The sequence below is a fragment of the Coregonus lavaretus genome, assembly GCF_964263955.1.
Source record: "Coregonus lavaretus genome assembly, contig: HAP1_SCAFFOLD_2687, whole genome shotgun sequence".
Taxonomy (NCBI): Eukaryota; Metazoa; Chordata; class Actinopteri; order Salmoniformes; family Salmonidae; genus Coregonus; species Coregonus lavaretus.
In genome coordinates, this window is record NW_028157388.1 from 55031 (window position 1) to 75000 (window position 19970).

General features: G+C 45.1%; 1 protein-coding gene across 1 annotated transcript; it reads left to right on the top strand.

Annotated features, from left to right (window-relative positions):
• Positions 1–247: 247 nt before the first annotated feature.
• LOC311125490 (uncharacterized protein) lies at positions 248–19867 on the top strand (the record flags this gene model as incomplete). The annotated part of the gene is made up of 7 exons (XM_084199536.1): positions 248–308; positions 6917–9239; positions 12922–13242; positions 14793–15180; positions 17827–17893; positions 19374–19516; positions 19764–19867. Coding segments are annotated over exons 2-7 (2988 nt in total), but the record flags the coding sequence as incomplete, so codon positions are not given.
• Positions 19868–19970: the final 103 nt, after the last annotated feature.

The window sequence follows — 19970 nt, forward strand, 5'->3', positions numbered from 1 at the left end:
AATATGATATCTGTGTACTCTGTATGGTTTCTCATAAATTGTAGACAGCCTTCATTTTTACTCTCTGTCGAGTGTCGCATTACTTCCACAACAATGAATGAAGAGATGTGCCTAGTTGAGTTGCATTGCAACAACTCATAATAAAGCATACGCTATACATTCACAATCATCATGCAATGATTTCAGCCGCAAGAGTAGGAACTAGGAAGTGACGCTCCGAAAAGCAGAAAAAAAAGTTTTCTGTTTCAGAAGAGACTGAGAGAAAATGCCGAGCAGAACATTGTAGACTACCGACTATAGGCTACAAGGTAGGCTAAAGTAGAAGTTGCATTTATTCGTGTGTGTAATAATGTCAAAACTTGTCAATGTTAATGTGACAACTTGTCAATGTGTCTAAACTGCTCTACGGTGAAAGAAAGGTATTAATATAGGATTCAGGATATGGGTCCGATATGCATAATTAATTGTCCCCTCCATGTAGCATATTTCATCGACAATGGCTGCATTTAAAAACACATCTCAATTAATCTCCATGGAAATCCTGCATATTGATCTAGAATTTCTATGCAGTAGGATAGTTTAGACTTGAGACAGAATCGCGTCGTTCAATAGCTCGGATGGCAAGGGTGGAGGCAGTGTTACAATTGCTGCACCATAGCCTATCTCCGGTGCAACCCCCCTGTCCCCTGCAGTGTGGGGTAGAGTTCCACGTCACGATCGAAAGTTACATTGTGTATTCCCGTACAATAGATCAGGAGTCGCGGTTATCAATCGGTATGTATACAATAAGATTATTTGGAATGCAACAGTTGCAGGCCTTCTGCTAAGGCGTCTTCCTGGTCTATTGTAGGCTATCATACATTTTATGATGAAACCAGAAAGTGGAACTATGTCTGTAACATTACACATCTGAGCTGTGTCCTGCACGGGTCCTGCACAGGTCCTGCACAGAAGAGTGAAGTGGAGTTTTTGACTATAGACGGTAGTTTTAGTTTTATTAACCGTTCATTACCAGTTTAATGCCAGTTGCTGTGAAGGACAATTATAACTAAGTCAATTGATGAATATATTGTTTGGATAGGCTAATGGATATGCCCTGTGCCAAGCACTTTCTTTTTAGAAGGTAGATTTTAAATGTCATTTTGGCCTTTCTCCCAATGGAAGACTAAAAGAGTGCATATGATATTGACATCACGTTGATACAAAACGACAGGCCTAATAAAACACTCACACAGGCACACACACAATCTCACAACCCACTCACTCTCACAGAGCTTGGCTGGCATATGCAGTGAATAGCATGTGTGAATGTTTCCAAGCTTTGCAACGTTATTTTAAGGTACAGCAGAGAGAGCAGAGAGTATAATGGGACACAGAGTGGGGCAAGCAGTATCCCCTTTCTGTCAGCAGACTATTTGCTATGCACCTCACTGACTGTACGTTGCTCTGGATAAGGGTGTCTGCTGCTAAATGACCAAAATGTAAATGCAATGTTTGAGACATTGTAATAATTGTGCAATAATATTGTAAAACTGTTGTAATAGTGCCATGAAGAGCAATTCTACTGCGGAACGGTGTAAAGAGAGGTTTATTCTCCCTATCTTAAAGGTCCAATGCAGCCGTTTTTATCTCAATATCAAATCATTTATGGGTAACGATTAAGTACCTTAATGTGATTGTTTTACATTTAAATTGTCAAAAAGAAACAAAAATACTTCTTATCAAAGGGCAATTTCTCAACCAAGAATTTTGCTAGGACTGTCTGGGAGTGGTCTGAGTGGGGAGGGGAAAACTTAAAATGTGCTGTTATTGGCAGAGAAGTTTGGAACCCTCTTTCTTATTGGTCTATTAACTCCATCCCACCAAAACTGCCTGAAATTTCAGGCAGTCTTTTCAAACAGCTCTTACACTAAAGGGCATTATCATAATTTTCACAATTTCACAGCATTATTCCAAACTCATAGTGTGGAAATATATATAAAACACAGGAAAATCAAGTTTTTGACTCCCCTAGACCTTTAAAACTATGCAAGGGCCTCTGGCATTTGTAATATTAAACCTACACCAGCTTCAAACAGCTGAAAATACAATATTTTTGTTTATGGAAAATATATTTCATAGCGGGTCAGATGTTACAAAGATACTCGACACAATGACTGCTTGTTTTGTCACAAACTGAAATTAGTGCTTTTGAGCCGTAAATTACAGCGCCCCTCATGCAAGAGGAAAACCATATATGGTCGTGGAAGTAGGTGTGGCGAGCAGACTGGAGAGGATCACAAGGATGAGCCGAAAGAATGTGTTGTTCGATTGGGAGAGCGTTTACAGCGATAGAAACAAGGCTGCATTGGACAGCGGATGGGTTGTGTACATGTAGGCTATTTGTGCAATAGTAACGCAATAATGTGCAACACTTCTTGTGCGACATTGTCCATATTTTTGCAGATCATTGCTCCATTTTGGACCGGATAGCACGTTTGTTCTAACGACATCGATCTACCTCATTCTTTGACTTGAAAAATAATAGTGAGGTCAGCATAGAATGACTCAACGCTAGAGATGCATGCAGTCAAATCTCCGTTTGATTGCACACTGTGGGGCGCGTGGACCTAGGGACAGTTGCTGCACTGGTGGTCATCGCAGAAACATGACAACACAGTGAGTGATCTGATAGGAACTGGGATTTATATATTTGTGCTTGTTGATCAGTAAATGAGAACTAAGAAGCATGCAAGTGAATGGTTGACATTAGTTGTAAACAAAGTTTACCATTGCATTATATAGGCTGTTATGCATATTAAACCTAATGATCAGCTGTTTAGATATCTCTGTGTGTGTGTGTATTACTTAATATGCAGTGTTTCTTTAGAAAAGGAAGAAGTGACTGTTCATATGACGTAGGTTATTAACCACGTTGACATGTTGAGCAGCCCTAGATCCGCTGCGCGTGGTCTATAGCCTATCTTTCTTTTATCTTGGAGCTCGTGCTTGTGTAGCCTATATAGGGTACATTGTTGCCTCACTTTGTTGCAACGTGCCATGGAATTAGTGACTGGATAATCCGTGTTCTGCAACAAAGGACTGCCTTCTCGTAAATAGCGCTGAGCTGGCTGGCGGTGGGGACGCCGTGCGGAGGTGGGGGGTCCAGCAAGGGTTGTTCCGATATAGAACGCAACATGTTTTTTCTTTTCCTTTTTTTTGCTGTCTGTGGGGAATTCTTCTCACTCCCCCATGTCAAATACAACGACTGTGCGTTCGCTTTCACCGCGGTGCCCCTTGGGTGCACGGTATTCGCTGTTTAAATTAAGAAACGCTCGGGGATTAGGTAATTACGGTTTAGGTACTATATTAACGGCGTTACCTTGGTTAAAAACGACAGGGGGTTGTTACTGTGTCATTATCCCACTAACCTACACTCGATAGCCTATAGAAAGGTTAGGGGGACATCGTGTTACTGCGCACATATTTCATATTGCATAAACAACACTGCAAAACACACTCCATATGATTTCTGCTGTTCAGCAAAATAGGCCAAGGCAATGCGACTTGCACGTTCTTAATATAGGGTGCTCACTCCTCTCTCCAATTCCCTGAAATTGATAAGAGGTATTTCTTCATGAACACGGTGATGCATTCACATTGTTTTTTATAGCCTATATTGGAACAGCATCTACATAATTGTTCCTCATTTGGATTTTAGAAGAACACGCTATAATATAACATGTTATAAATATCCTTGGCCAGTGCAATAGAGTGTCCTGTCCTCACCATGGTGCTGAGTGATTCGTGCTTTTTGAAGTCGTTTCGTTTCCGTTTGAATAATAAAAAAATAATCAAGGTTTTCAATTAAGGTTTGGATCATTTTTGCTGTCTGACAAAATCACAATTTTAGTAGTTCTTCAAAGTAAATAAGGCATACTTTTATGACTGCTGAATAACAGATATCAATCACTTATATCATGTATTTTCACTTAGAGATACATCATGAAGCAACTGCTCTCGATCCCTCATGCATTTTTCTGTCTGTTTTACATTGCAGGTGTAAAAGAAACAGAACCTGGACAAGTAGGCTCGCAATGGATTAGGGTCATTGTAGTTAATTACCACGTTATCTGTGCTAAACTATTTAGAATAATGGCCGTTGGAAACTACAACTCCCTACTACTACAGTTCGGGTTTGATCTGATTTATCTCTAGAGAAAATGGCCAATGTGCGCATTGAACTCACAGAAAAAAAAACCCGAAATAAATTCAAATAATTGAATGAACTGATGTCAGTCAGTTAGTTGTTTAAAAACCAAAAAATAACCAACATTTCGGTTAGTCACTCAGCACTACCTCACTGTGAAGTGTGGTCGGTCAGACAGTCAAGTTACAATGTTGCCCCAGTGCAGGATATGAACTGCTGCAGCTGTCTATTTTAAAGTTGCTACATCCATTTTTGGATTGAGAAATTAATTATATATAGGCCTACCCATTGATTTTTGAAAAATATTACTTATAAATGTCTCATGAGCTTAGTTCACATCATCAGCCCAAAATATTATTAATTTTTTTATGCAATGTTTGTAAACAAAGTAAATGTAAACAGACACTGTATAGCTTCAAAACATGGTTAAAATAATAATTTTGATATCGTGGATGGTCAGTCCTTGCATCCAGAACTCTGTCTATGAATTTGAGAGTGGTGACATTTCTCCAGGCCCATCCTTCAGCATTTACCAAAACAGAGGTGGGGTGACCCTTAGTTATTGTTTGAATGAAGGACTGTAGCTTTAAGGTGTGTGTTTCCTAGATGGTTGCTACCTAGGCCATACAGCTCCTCTGGAGATTGTAGTGCATGCTATCAGTGCATGCTATAAAATATTTCAATTGCAATTAAATTCAATTGCAGAGGGGTCTGTATCTTTGTGTATCCAGATTGCGATTGTCATAACGTGTTGTCATGACAATGGAAGTGATGCCCAGAAAGATTTGGACTACAATACATTTGCCTTTTTTATATGTCAAAGCCGACTGACTAGCTGTGACGGAAAATTAAAATGTCATATTTTGAACTTTAGGCCTTTATTCTAAAGGTCATTGTGAGTCATGGTTATTCTCTCATTATCCCATCTCTTGTTTTCCTATTGAACATGCAGGAACAGGGTCAAGGGGTGACAGGTTCCCCTTTTGAGGATGCAGGAACAGGGTCAAGGGGTGACAGGTTCCCCTTTTGAGGATGCAGGAACAGGGTCAAGGGGTGACAGGTTCCCCTTTTGAGGATGCAGGAACAGGGCCAAGGGGTGACATGTTCCCCTTTGTCCTGAATGACTCAGAGACCAGTGAGTCAGAGCACCAGTGCAAAAAGAGAAAGTAGTATGCATCCCAAATGGCACCACATTCCCTAATTAGTGCACTAATTTAGACCAGGACACATATGAAATAGGGTGCCATTTGGGGCACAACCAAGTAACATTTAGCCTCAGAATCTCTTTTTGGTGCATTAATTCATTCAGAAAGGGAGCAGCTCTCACTGTGCCTACCCAGACAGACAAGTCAACCAATCAATAAAGTTGATTTATAAAGCCCTTGTTACAGCAAGTCAATTAAATTCAAGAGGAAGCTTTAATATGACAGTAGAAATTAGCAAACGGGCCACAACGGTGAATATTGGTAAAATCACACTCATTCTCACGCTGTGTGGTGTGTGTAATAATAATAATAATAATAATAATAATAAATGGTTGCTGATATTTGTCCTGTTTCACACATGTGTGTATTAATACGCATGTGTGAATTGGAAATGTTTGTTTTTGCATATCCCAACTCTCCCTGAGACACCCTCGGAGAGTGGGGTCACAGCTGTGTGTGTCTGTGTGTGTGTGTGATGGCTGTGTGTGTGATGGCTGTGTGTGTGTGTGTGATGGATGTGTGTGTGTGTGTGATGGCTGTGTGTGTGTGTGATGGCTGTGTGTGTGATGGCTGTGTGTGTGTGTGTGTGATGGCTGTGTGTGTGATGGCTGTGTGTGTGTGTGTGTGTGTGATGGCTGTGTGTGTGTGTGTGTGTGATGGCTGTGTGTGTGATGGCTGTGTGTGTGTGATGGCTGTGTGTGTGATGGCTGTGTGTGTGTGTGATGGCTGTGTGTGTGTGTGATGGCTGTGTGTGTGTGTGTGATGGCTGTGTGTGTGATGGCTGTGTGTGTGTGTGTGTGTGTGTGTGTGATGCTGTAGTACATCCTCCTCTATCTACTGCTGTGTCACTCTCAGAACCTCATGTAAATTGATGGTGTCTTGAAGCGGTCATTTGACTCTTGCAACCAGTTAGTTACCATGTGATCAGGAAGTATTTAACCTTTATAACAACATTGCTTCTGCAAGGGAGTCCAGCTTCAGTGTGTGTGTGTGTGTGTGTGTGTGTTACTATGTGTGTTACTATGTGTGACTGTGACTGTGTGTGTGTGACTGTGTGACTGTGTGTGTGTGACTGTGTGTGTGCGTGTGTGTGTGTGACTGTGTGTGACTGTGTGTCTGTAACTGTGTGTGACTGTGTGTGCGCTTGCATGTGTGTGCTAGGCTGTGTCATTACTAGCTTAGCTCACATGACACAGGGGTAAGGACACACTGCATGCAGGGAGCCAGGCAGGCACACTTTCAACACACACACACACTCACACAGTCATCACACACACACACACACACACACACACACACACACAGCCATCACACACACACTCACACACAGCCATCACACACACACACTTTCATTCCCTTCTTTCTATCCCACCCAACCCGTTACCTTTCACTGGTACTCCATTGTGTTGGAAAGGGTTTTTACATGGCTGCAGGCAGCTTTAACAATAGGTCCATTAGGAACCCTGTTGGGACCTCTCTGGACTGCCCTGTAACATGCCTGACCCCTCTGGTCTCTTCACAGGATGTCTCCCATGAATGAACGAGGCTAGTGGACATCCAGACATCTCTATCAGCACCGGCAACCTCTCAATACAGCAGGAAGACGAGTTAAAGGGAAGAAGGAGAAGATTGGGTTTTGTCTACGTCCAGTCCAACTCCCTGGCTGTTGGTTGCATATGTGGTTTGGTGATTTCTGTTGAAATATGCAACTCCCTCTCCTAGGGTGTGTGCTGTGAACATTCTAATCCCTTTGTCTTCAGATAAGGACAGTGGAAGAGAACCACTTTGGGCCATACGTTGATTGGTGGTCTGTGTGGTTGGGGGACTGTTGTATACCTAGTACCCCATACACCCCCCACCTCCACCTAGCCCCGTTATTCATGCTAGACATGAGTTTACCATCCCAGCAGAAACCCAACAGTAAGAGAACAGGCAAGCGCATCTCTTTTTTCAACGACCAAGGAGTGGCGATGAAGGAGACGTCCTCTCAGCAGCATCCAGAAGGTTCTTACTACGGCCTTGGTGCCCCAGCCCCAGATCCTGGTCCTGGCCAGAGTAAGGCTGCAGGCACCGTCACCTCCACAACCTCCAACCCAGAGGCTCCACATACTGGTATGTACCTCAACTCAGTGATCTTCAGTCCAGAGAAAGGAGACCAGAGTCGGGGACATTACCAACAGACTGTACCCATGAAGTGGGCTCACCAGGACCCAGCAGCTCAACCACAGCCTCAACAGAGAACTGGAACTGAGAACTGGACACAGGGTGTAACTATGGCTAACTGGGGGCAGAACTTTGCTCCGTACCTAGGGGGCGTCAACGTCAGTGACTCACGGTCCCAGACCAAGACTGCCTTTGCCAAGCAGCAGATCCGTGAGGGGCCTCCACCCCTGCAGCCCCAGCAGCCCCAGCCCCAGCCCCAGCCCCCTAGTAGGGCTGTGGAGAAGCAACCACCCCAGCAGAAGCAGGTGGTTAACCTTAACCCTCTCCCTGGTGGAGGAGAGGCCTACAGAGACGTTAGGGATGTGGCCAAGCCTCACAGTCTAGAGTGGGAGCAGCAGCATCAGGCTTCCCAACAGCAACAGCAACAGCAGTCCCAGAACCAGGTGTTTCCACAGACCCTTAAGCCTGGGGCTCTAAATGCCCAGCAACACAGCACATCCAACCCTGGGGGCAGCTCCGTGCTTCAGCCCTTCCAGCTAGCCTTCGGCCAGCCCAAGCAACACCTAACGGCTGGCTACTACCAGGTGTTTCAGGGGGGCAACAGGACTTTACCCAATCTGAACTACAACGTCCAACAGCCCAAACCCCAACCACATCCACAGACCCAACCACATCCACAGACCCAACAGCCCAAACCCCAACCACATCCACAGACCCAACAGCATCCACAGACCCAACAGCATCCACAGACCCAACAGCATCCACAGCTCCAGCAGCAGCTGCAACAGACCCAACAGCATCCACAGACCCAACAGCATCCACAGACCCAACAGCATCCACAGACCCAACAGCATACACAGAGCCAACAGCATCCACATCTCCAGCAGCAGCTGCAACAGACCCAACAGCATCCACAGCTCCAGCAGCAGCAAATAAAACAACAACAACAGCAACAGAAACAAATATTACAGGAACAACAACAAATGCAACAACAACATCATCAGATGCAACAGCAGCAAATGCTTCAGCATCAACAGCATTTACAACAACAGCAACAACAACTACACATACAACAAGAGCAAGAGTTACAACAGCAACAACAACAACAGCAACAGCAACAGCAAATACAGCAACAATTACAGCAACAACAACAAATACAACAACAGCAATTGCAGCAACAACAACAACCCCAACATATTCTAGAATACTACCCCAGCAGCCAGAACCCACCTACCCACCCACACCCTCACTCCCAGCCGCCCGTGTTGGTGCACTCCCAAGAGCCCTCTGTTCAGGCATCAACCCCCCCAGACCTCCAGGAGACGTCCTCAGACCCTCTAAACATTCCCCCCCACACAGAATCCCAGCTCCCCCCTACAGAGACCCAGCTCCAGCCTCCCCATCTCCAGCTGCAGCTTCGAAGATCCAGGAGACTCTCCAAGGAAGGTGGACCACCACCAGTTGACAACCCCTTCCTCATCCCATCTGATGGGGCCCAGAATGGGCCCTCTGAGGGGCCAGGTGGAGCCCCCAAGGCGGATGAAGTCCACATTGCCCAGGTGGCCCCTACAGGGGTCATCCAGAGCACACGCAGAAAACGGAGGGTCTCCCAGGAGGTTAACCTGGAGACACTGGCCCAGAAAGCCTCAGAGATGGAGTCCCTACCGCCACACATTGTCAAGGTAACTGTTTCTGCTACCCTGGTGCTTGTTGTAATGCTTTGAGGGGTATAGTATAGTTACATGATAGTTACATTATATAAACGGCATATCCCATCTTCAATTTTAACCGAACTTTCCATGCATACATATGCACTCGCGTACAAATCTATTGAAACACACAGTGGTGTTGGGCTTGAGGAGCTGCAATAACAGTCCTCTTTGATGGATGTTGTTAAAACATCCATTTGGTTGTTGTTTACCTTTGTATAATGGCAGAGGGATTCTGGATCCCTTATCTAGAAGTAGATCAGAAACAAAAAGCTTAATGCGTCTGCCAAGGCCGATCGAGCCTGAAATGATGTTGTTTATGAATGATTAGCACTGAGCAGAATAAGCAATCACCAGCCCAATATTAACACAGCAGATCTGAATGATTTAGCAGTGTCTGTCTTCATGGAAGGGTTTTATTGATAGGTTATGGATGCACAATTACTCATGATATAACGCATGACCTAAAAACGATAAGGAATACTCCTATTTTGTGTGTGCAAAAAACAGCAAGAAATGCAAACCACATGTGGGTATTTTGTCCTCAGTGCAACCTTTGACAGTTTAACCTACTGCTCTAAGTGTCGTTACACCAATTCGGTGCCTTTTGAGAGGTGTAACTTGGTGAAGAAAAAGTTTGATTTCACCTTTTATTTATTTATTTCACCTTTATTTAACCAGGTAAGCCAGTTGAGAACAAGTTCTCATTTACAACTGCGACCTGGCCAAGATAAAGCAAAGCAGTGCGATAAAAACAACAACACAGAGTTACACATGGGATAAAACAAAACGTACAGTCAATAACACAATAGAAAATATATATACAGTGTGTGCAAATGTAGTAAGTTATGGAGGGAAGGCAATAAATATGCCATAGTGCAAAATAATTACAATTAGTATTAACACTGGAATGATAGATGTGCAAGAGATGATGTGCAAATAGAGATACTGGGGTGCAAATGAGCAAAATAAATAACAATATGGGGATGAGGTAGTTGGGTGGGCTAATTTCAGAATGGCTGTGTACAGGTGCAGTGATCGGTAAGGTGCTCTGACAACTGATGCTTAAAGTTAGTGAGGGAGATAAGAGTCTCCAGCTTCAGAGATTTTTGCAGTTCGTTCCAGTCATTGGCAGCAGAAAACTGGAAGGAATGGCGGCCAAAGGAGGTGTTGGCTTTGGGGGTGACCAGTGAGATATACCTGCTGGAGCGCATACCACGGGTGGGTGTTGCTATGGTGACCAATGAGCTAAGATAAGGAGGGGATTTGCCTAGCAGTGATTTATAAATGGCCTGGAGCCAGTGGGTTTGGCGACAAATATGTAGTGAGGACCAGCCAACAAGAGCGTACAGGTCACAGTGGTGGGTAGTATATGGGGCTTTGGTGACAAAACGGATGGCACTGTGATAGACTACATCCAATTTGCTGAGTAGAGTGTTGGAGGCTATTTTGTAAATGACATCGCCGAAGTCAAAGATCGGTAGGATAGTCAGTTTTACGAGGGCATGTTTGGCAGCATGAGTGAAGGAGGCTTTGTTGCGAAATAGGAAGCCGATTCTAGATTTAACTTTGGATTGGAGATGCTTAATATGAGTCTGGAAGGAGAGTTGACAGTCTAACCAGACACCTAGGTATTTGTAGTTGTCCACATACTCTAGGTCAGACCCGTCGAGAGTAGTGATTCTAGTCGGGTGGGCGGGTGCCAGCAGCATTCGATTGAAGAGCATGCATTTAGTTTTACTTGTGTTTAAGAGCAGTTGGAGGCTACGGAAGGAGTGTTGTATGGCACTGAAGCTCGTTTGGAGGTTTGTTAACACAGTGTCCAATGAAGGGCCAGATATATACAAAATGGTGTCGTCTGTGTAGAGGTGGATCTGAGAATCACCGACAGCAAGAGCGACATCATTGATATACACAGAGAAAAGAGTCGGCCCAAGAATTGAACCCTGTGGCACCCCCATAGAGACTGACATAGGTCCAGACAACAGGCCCTCCGATTTGACACATTGAACTCTATCTGAGAAGTAGTTGGTGAACCAGGCGAGGCAGTCATTTGAGAAACCAAGGCTATTTAGTCTGCCAATAAGAATGCGGTGGTTGACAGAGTCGAAAGCCTTGGCCAGGTCGATGAAGACGGCTGCACAGTACTGTCTATTATCGATCGCGGTTATAATATAGTTTAGGACCTTGAGCGTGGCTGAGGTGCACCCATGACCAGCTCGGAAACCGGATTGCATAGCGGAGAAGGTACGGTGTGATTCGAAATGGTCGGTGATCTGTTTGTTAACTTGGCTTTCAAAATTTTTCGAAAGGCAGGGCAGGATGGATATAGGTCTGTAACAGTTTTAACATTGTGTCATAAAGAGCAAATGTTCAACTTAATAAAAAATATGTTTTCTCTTCTCAAGAGGATAATACAAACATTACTATAGTAAGTGCCAAATAAAGTAACAGTGTTCACCGTAACAGGGTTGACGATTTCATCTTAAATCAGTCATAAATCGCCTTGTGATGGGAAATGGAATTGTGTTGTGTGCAACAGGGAGGGGCAATTGAATGCAAGCTTCACAATTTTGTTGTTGTTGTTAAAACATTTCTAGGTTGTCTATCTATGGTTAACAGGGTTGACGTGTTACGCTCGATAAGCTCAGTTTTCCACCACAAAACACCAGAAAAGGCCCAAAAAGAAGCAGCTCGCCTGCTTTTACTCTCTATATGTTTTACAACGTGGGGATGGTAAGGGGTATATGCAGCCTTGGTCTTCCCCTACATTATATCTAGCGTGTAACGGTGCACTCCCTTGTGTCTGCCTCATGCCTCACCATATAGCATATAGAATAGGACTGCTAGTTTAACCTGCTGAATGCTGACTGGACCCGTTTCACTCTGCACTCCTCCATCCTCCCCCATTGATTCCATCAAAGCGGGGGTGTAAGTGTGCGGTGCTCAGCAAAATGTATGCCTCTCTTTCTCCTGTCCTGGTGTTGGGGCTGGAGGCTGGAGTTTTCCACTGGGAATAGACAAGGAATAGGCCTCTAGCATCAGGTCATACTCACTCCTATAGGCATCTGCCACACTCACTCACTCCTATAGGCATCTGCCACACTCACTCACTCCTATAGGCATCTGCCACACTCACTCACTCCTATAGGCATCTGCCACACTCACTCACTCATATAGGCATCTGCCACACTCACTCACTCCTATAGGCATCTGCCACACTCACTCACTCCTATAGGCATCTGCCACACTCACTCACTCCTATAGGCATCTGCCACACTCACTCACTCCTATAGGCATCTGCCATACTCACTCACTCCTATAGGCATCTGCCACTCTCACTCACTCCTATAGGCATCTGCCACACTCACTCACTCCTATAGGCATCTGCCACACTCACTCACTCCTATGGGCTTCAGCTGATGAAATACACTTCATTTTATTATGTTTATTTAGGGAATTGAAAGTCAGTTTACGGCATTATGCTAGTGTTTGCTTCCTGGTAGTATAATTCTATTATAGGTTCACTTCAGTACGACAACACATTAAGTAGTAAGTAGTTTGTTTGCTCATTTGATCTGTAAAGGAAGCTTGTTCAGGTAGCCTCTCCAGTCAGGTATTTGATGATGTGTGTATCTGTCTGTCTCGTCATCAGGCGCAGCACCACAGGCCCTGGAGCCCCCAAAGACCAGCGCCAGGGCGAGGGACCATGGACAGGGATTCAGGGGGCCACAGTGTCAAGCGGCCCCGTGATGAGAGCATGATGCCGCTGGTCATCCCTGTGTCAGTCCCTGTACGGAGGTCAGACCCCCCCTCGTCCTCGTCCTCCCCAGACGGGGAGCAATCTACCCTGGGCGCAGGCTTGCCACAGAGACCCTTCACCCTCCAGGACGTGACCAGCATGGACGGCAAACCCTCCGTCATTGTCACCCGCAGGCGATCGCTCAGGAACTCTCTGTCAGAGAGCTCAGGACAGGTGGGTGCTAGTGTCCTCCCCTCACATACACACCTTACTGACGTCTCCTCTAGTGCCATCAGCAGGGGCTTGGTTCATACCTCTGTTCCCCTATAATCTCTTATAATCCTACATGTCCTGCCACCATGCTCTTGCACTCCCCCTCATCCAGCACCCACCTCTCCCCTGTTTCCCCCAATGTCTCTCTCTGCCCTCATTCCAACCCTGCCCCTCCCCCTCCCTCCCTGCTGCCCCAGATCAGGTCAAGGAGATTAGCAGGGGTTATCCACGCTATAGATGGAGGTATAGCCTACTGCTATACTGTACTGTACAAGAACCAGGGTGGGGGTGTACTGGACATGTTATGTGTGGGGGGATAATGTACAGTATATATGGTGAGGGTGTACTGTGTACTGTATGGGGGATCATGTATATAAGGTGGGAGTGAACTGTAGATAATGTAGAACAGGGGTCTCCAACCTTTTCTAGCATGAGAGCTACTTGAAACATGTCATGCTACTCATTTTTATTCTAGCTTTCAAAAAGGCACATTCTTCTCTTCTCTCCCCTGCAACTCTTCCCCGGGTCCTTAGTGTACAAGAGAAAGTAGTGCACTATGTTTTCTGTCAATATACCTGGTAAAATAATGGTTAATAAACTATTCTAAGGGGGCCCTATAAAATCTGTGATTTTATTTCTCCCAAATTATGTTTTGTCTGTTTTATTTTTCCTGGTTTTAGATTACAATTGTTCATAGAGAAACAACTAAATTTGATGTTCTGAGTCGATGTCAATGCTTAAATCACATCAGAAGACCATTTTTTTTAGGTCTGGAAGAAAACAAACAAATGTGGATTTATTTGTGTATTTCCCCTTTAATGAGGAATGTGAGGTCTAATGTACCAGTCTAGCGATGGTTCTGTATTGCTGCTGGTCATTTCGTGGCAAAGTTAGCAAATAACTAATAATAGATACAAATGATATACTTCCTCATGATATACTTCTGCCAGGTAAGCCTACTTTGCAGTTAACATTTTAATTGAGAAGGTTTTGGGGAAAGTATTTCTGTCAACCCACAAGATGGTTATCACATGGCTACACGCAGTGTTAGACATACGGCCACACCACACAGACAGACAAGGGCAATATTGATGGAAATTAATTGGCAGATATTGTGTTAGGTTTTGCTTTTTAAGCCAATCGTGGCTAACCAGGGGTGGGATAATGCCAATGTTCCATTGGTTACATAATAGCTGGGAGCTTGCAGTGTCTGATACTTGTGAGATTTGTTTATGACATTTTGCGGTGGAACACATCAAAATTGCATGTACTTTGAGAATAGTTTGGCGAGCTACTCATAGGTGGGCTGCGATCGACCTGTTGGAGACCCCTGATGTAGAATGTATCCTCTCTCTAGTGTCTGACCAGATGAACAACTCACTTAGACTGCATGCAGTAAACATTGCTTCATACTAACTGGTGTATAGTAGTGTGGACAGGGTGGACATGGATCAGTGCCTCGTAGTTTGTCATGTATTTGTATGTTTGTACTGATGTTCTACCTCCTTTAGAACGGCGGAACCGAGGGAGGGAACGACAACGACGGCAAAAAGCCCAAACGGCGTCCCCGGCCTGAACCCCTCTTCATCCCGCCTCCCAAGCCTGGCACCTTCATTGCCCCCCCGGTCTACTCCAGCATCACACCCTACCAGAGCCACCTCCGCTCCCCTGTCCGGCTGATAGACAACCCCCTGACCATGCCGCCCTACACCCCCCCGCCCATCCTCAGCCCGGTGAGAGGGGGATCAGGTCTCTACTTCTCTACCTTCCTCTCCTCTGCTGCCTCCAGCCAGGGTCTTCCTCCACCCAGAGTCTGCCTCCAGCCAGGGTCTTCCTCCAACCAGGGTCTGCCTCCACCCATCACGCCCAAATCAGCCACACGCAGCCTGCTGAGATCCAGTGAGTACCACTACCTGGGGCCTACTGGGGTTGTAGTACAAACCTACTCAACCTGTGTGCTTCTGGGGGTTGTAGTCCAAACCTACTCAACCCATGTGCTTCTGGGGCTTGTAGTCTAAACCTACTCAACCTGTGTGCATCTGGGGGTTGTAGTCCAAACTTACTCAACCTGTGTGATTCTGGGCGTTGTTGTCCAAACCTACTCAACCTGTGTCCTACTGGTGTTTAGGATTTAAACAAGCTGTCATCAGAATGAACTGTAGCTGGTATGGCAACTGCTCGGCCGCCGACCGCAAGGCACTACAGAGGGTAGTGCGTACGGCCCATTACATCACTGGGGCCAAGCTTCCTGCCATCCAGGACCTCTATACCAGGCGGTGTCAGAGGAAGGCCCTAAAAATTGTTAAAAACTCCAGCCACCCTAGTCATAGACTGTTCTCTGTGCTACCGCACGGCAAGCGGTACCGGAGCGCCAAGTCTAGGTCCAAAAGGCTTCTTAACAGCTTCTACCCCCAAGCCATAAGACTCCTGAACAGCTAATCATGGCTACCCAGACTATTTGCATTGTCCCCCCACCCCACCCCCTCTTTTACTCTGTTTATTATCTACAGTGAGGGAAAAAAAGTATTTGATCCCCTGCTGATTTTGTACGTTTGCCCACTGACAAAGAAATGATCAGTCTATAATTTTAATGGTAGGTTTATTTGAACAGTGAGAGACAGAATAACAACAAAAAAATCCAGAAAAACGCATGTCAAAAATGTTATAAATTGATTGTCATTTTAATGAGGGAAATAAGTATTTGACCCCTCTGCAAAACATAACTTAGTACTTGGTGGCAAAACCCTTGTTGGCAACCACAGAGGTCAGACGTTTCTTGTAGTTGGCCACCAGGTTTGCACACATCTCAGGAGGGATTTTGTCCCACTCCCTTTGCAGATCTTCTCCAAGTCATTAAGGTTTCGAGGCTGATGTTTGGCAACTCGAACCTTCAGCTCCCTCCACAGATTTTCTATGGGATTAAGGTCTGGAGACTGGCTAGGCTAGGCCACTCCAGGACCTTAATGTGCTTCTTTTGAGCCACTCCTTTGTTGCCTTGGCCGTGTGTTTTGGGTCATTGTCATGCTGGAATACCCACCATCCACGACCCATTTTCAATGCCCTGGCTGAGGGAAGGAGGTTCTCACCCAAGATTTGACAGTACATGGCCCCATCCATCGTCCCTTTGATGCGGTGAAGTTGTCCTGTCCCCTTAGCAGAAACCCCCCCCCCCCCCAAAGCATAATGTTTCCACCTCCATGTTTGACGGTGGGGATGGTGTTCTTGGGGTCATAGGCAGCATTCCTCCTCCTCCAAACACGACGAGTTGAGTTGATGCCAAAGAGCTCCATTTTGGTCTCATCTGACCACAACACTTTCACCCAGTTCTCCTCTGAATCATTCAGATGTTCATTGGCAAACTTCAGACGGGCATGTATATGTGCTTTCTTGAGCAGGGGGACCTTGCGGGCGTTGCAGGATTTCAGTCCTTCACGGCGTAGTGTGTTACCAATTGTTTTCTTGTTGAATATGGTCCCAGCTGCCTTGAGATCATTGACAAGATCCTCCCGTGTAGTTCTGGGCTGATTCCTCACCGTTCTCATGATCATTGCAACTCCACGAGGTGAGATCTTGCATGGATCCCCAGGCCGAGGGAGATTGACAGTTCTTTTGTGTTTCTTCCATTTGCGAATAATCGCACCAACTGTTGTCACCTTCTCACCAAGCTGCTTGGCGATGGTCTTGTAGCCCATTCCAGCCTTGTGTTGGTCTACAATCTTGTCCCTGACATCCTTGGAGAGCTCTTTGGTCTTGGCCATGGTGGAGAGTTTGGAATCTGATTGATTGATTGCTTCTGTGGACAGGTGTATTTTATACAGGTAACAAGCTGAGATTAGGAGCATTCCCTTTAAGAGTGTGCTCCTATTCTCAGTTCATTACCTGTATAAAAGACACCTGGGAGCCAGAAATCTTTCTGATTGAGAGGGGGTCAAATACTTATTTCCCTCATTAAAATGCAAATCAATTTATAACATTTTTGACATGCGTTTTTCTGGATTCTTTTGTTGTTATTCTGTCTCTCACTGTTCAAATAAACCTACCATTAAAATTATAGACTGATCATTTCTATGTCAGTGGGCAAATGTACAAAATCAGCAGGGGATCAAATACTTTTTTCCCTCACTGTATGCATAGTCACTTTAACTCTACCCACATGTACATATTACCTCAATTACCTCGACTGACCGGTGCCCCCGCACATTTACTCTGTATACCCCCTGTATATAGCCTCTCTACTGTTATTTATTTTATTTTTTACTTTTCAATTTTTTACTTAACACTTATTTTTCTTAATACTGCATTGTTGGTTAAGGGCTTGTAAGCATTTCACTGTAAGGTCTACACCTGTTGTATTCAGCGCATGTGGCAAATAAAATTGGATTTGATTAGCTGTGGGAGTTGGATCATAACATTATTCCCTCATATAAACGTTTCTTGAGTAATGCGCATGAAGTAAGCACACTTCCTCAAAATCTGCTATGCTAAATATTTCTGCTGTAAGAAGATAAGAATAGTACATTTAACAGACTTTTTTTTTTTTTTCAGACAGCGTTGACATAACCCCACCAGTGCTCTCAGTGATCGGTGAGGCCACGCCAGTCAGCATAGAACCGTGAGTACACACACACACACACACACACACACAGAACACACCACCCTCCATACTCCCTTCACCCCATTATCAGTTACGTGTATGGATCTCAAGTTTAAGATCCGAGCCTGAGAAATCAAAGTACTCTTAAATCAAAGTACTTTTAAATCAAAGTAATTTTAAATCAAAGTCATCTTAAATCAAAGTACTTTTAAATCAAAGTACTTTTAAATCAAAGTACTCTTAAATCAAAGTTAGAGTCAGAGCAGATATTCATCCAAGGCCAAACAACTAGTCAAATGGTACACAGTGTGTCTTTCTCAGTGATGGTGCTGAGTCTATTGATATGTGCTGCAGCAGAGGAGGACTATTTGTATGTTAGTTATGAAAGGATAGATTGGGTGCTTTGGATCTGACCCAGTTAGCCTGTATCACAGCCCTGATTTTATCCACAAAGACAGAGGAGTGTGTGTGTGTGAGCACTGTGTGTGTGGGAGGTGGGGGTGGTTGGTGAGGAGAGACAGGGTGCATTGTGGGTTGTCTTACATTCCCTTTCTTCCTCTCTCTGACTGGTAGCAGCTGGCTAGTAGTCAGGCCGGCCGGGCGGGCCAGGCGGGGACATCCTCCAGTGGTGATAAATCAGGTCTTTCAGCTGAGTCTGGAGCAGCCAGCCTCCACTTTGTTTCCTCTTCTGCTTCCTCCTTAAACAGTCCCCCTCAGCCCCCTCAGCCAGATCAGTTTACAGCAGGGGCCTGTTGATTAGTGTACAATGTAGCAAAACATTTTGCAACGGGGAAACAAATACGATTGTTTCTTATTGGAAAAGTCCATGTAGTCCTCAGCCAGATCAGCTTACACCAGGGTTAGTTCAGGAGGCTAACTTTGTGAACGTTGCAGATAGAAATCATATTAATAGAGCTGACGTGATCCTTTATTCTACATGTCACAGATGCTTGTTTGTTTTACGTAGGCCTAATATATTTCTATCTGAATGTTCTACAACGTTGTGCCCTGCTGAACACTCCCCAGCTAGCTCACTCTGTGGGAGGGGAGGGGACCTGAACTGAGCTAGCAGGCTGCAGCCCAGGGAGGGAGCAGGCAAAAATAGTGTCTGCGTTCCAGACTGTTTTCAAAGCCGCCAGTAGCTATCATTGGAGGGGTATCCTGGGGGTAACCTGATCCACTTACAGCTTTATCATCGTCCTGTTGCTTCAGTGCAGCAGACAGTTATTTTAAATGATTAGTTGTGGCTTATTTCTGCCAACCAGCCGACCACTAGTTAACTACATGTCTGTATAAGAACACTTATTCACATTATTTTTCTTTAAATAGAAAATTGACCTAATTTACGAAAGCTTCCCTGTCAATCACAACAATATGATCTAGAATTCTAATAATGGAGGCTGTGCCATAGCAGCACATAGACTGCCTATCATGCGCATTTCAGAAAGTGTCTCCCATCTCTCCAACTGACCACTGACTGTACATTCTGTCATCTCAGGCGTATAAACATCGGTGTGAGGTACCAGGCAGAGGTACCAGAGCTGAGGCAGCGTTCAGCGGCCCAACAAGACCATCCCAAGGCTGAGCTGGTCTGGGCTCCTCTTCACAACCTAGAGGCTAAACCTGGAGATCGGGAGAGAGGTAACACACTAACATACGTATCAGCTGACTTTCCCACCATTAATAATCTGTCATAATACTGTCATTAACCAGGTATTATCCAATAGAAATTAGTCAGTAAATCAAGCATTCAGTAGTGATTTGAAGAACCCAGTGGAGAAATTTTGCTGATCATGCTATCTCAATCGCTATCTCAATCACGATCTCTCTCTCTCTCTATCTCCCCCCCCCGCCCCCCCCCCCCGCCACCCTCTCGCTCTCTCTTCAGTGGATGACCTCATGAACCTGGCGTGCTCAAGCGCTCTGCACGGTGGAGGGACCAATCAGGAGCTAGCGCTGCACTGCCTGTACGAGTGCAATGGTGACATCATGGTGAGCAATGCATGATGGGTCATGATGACTGAGGAGGGATGACAGAAAACGAAAAATAGTGTTTGGGTGTTGACAGATTGTACCTCAGTTTGTGAGGCTTTTC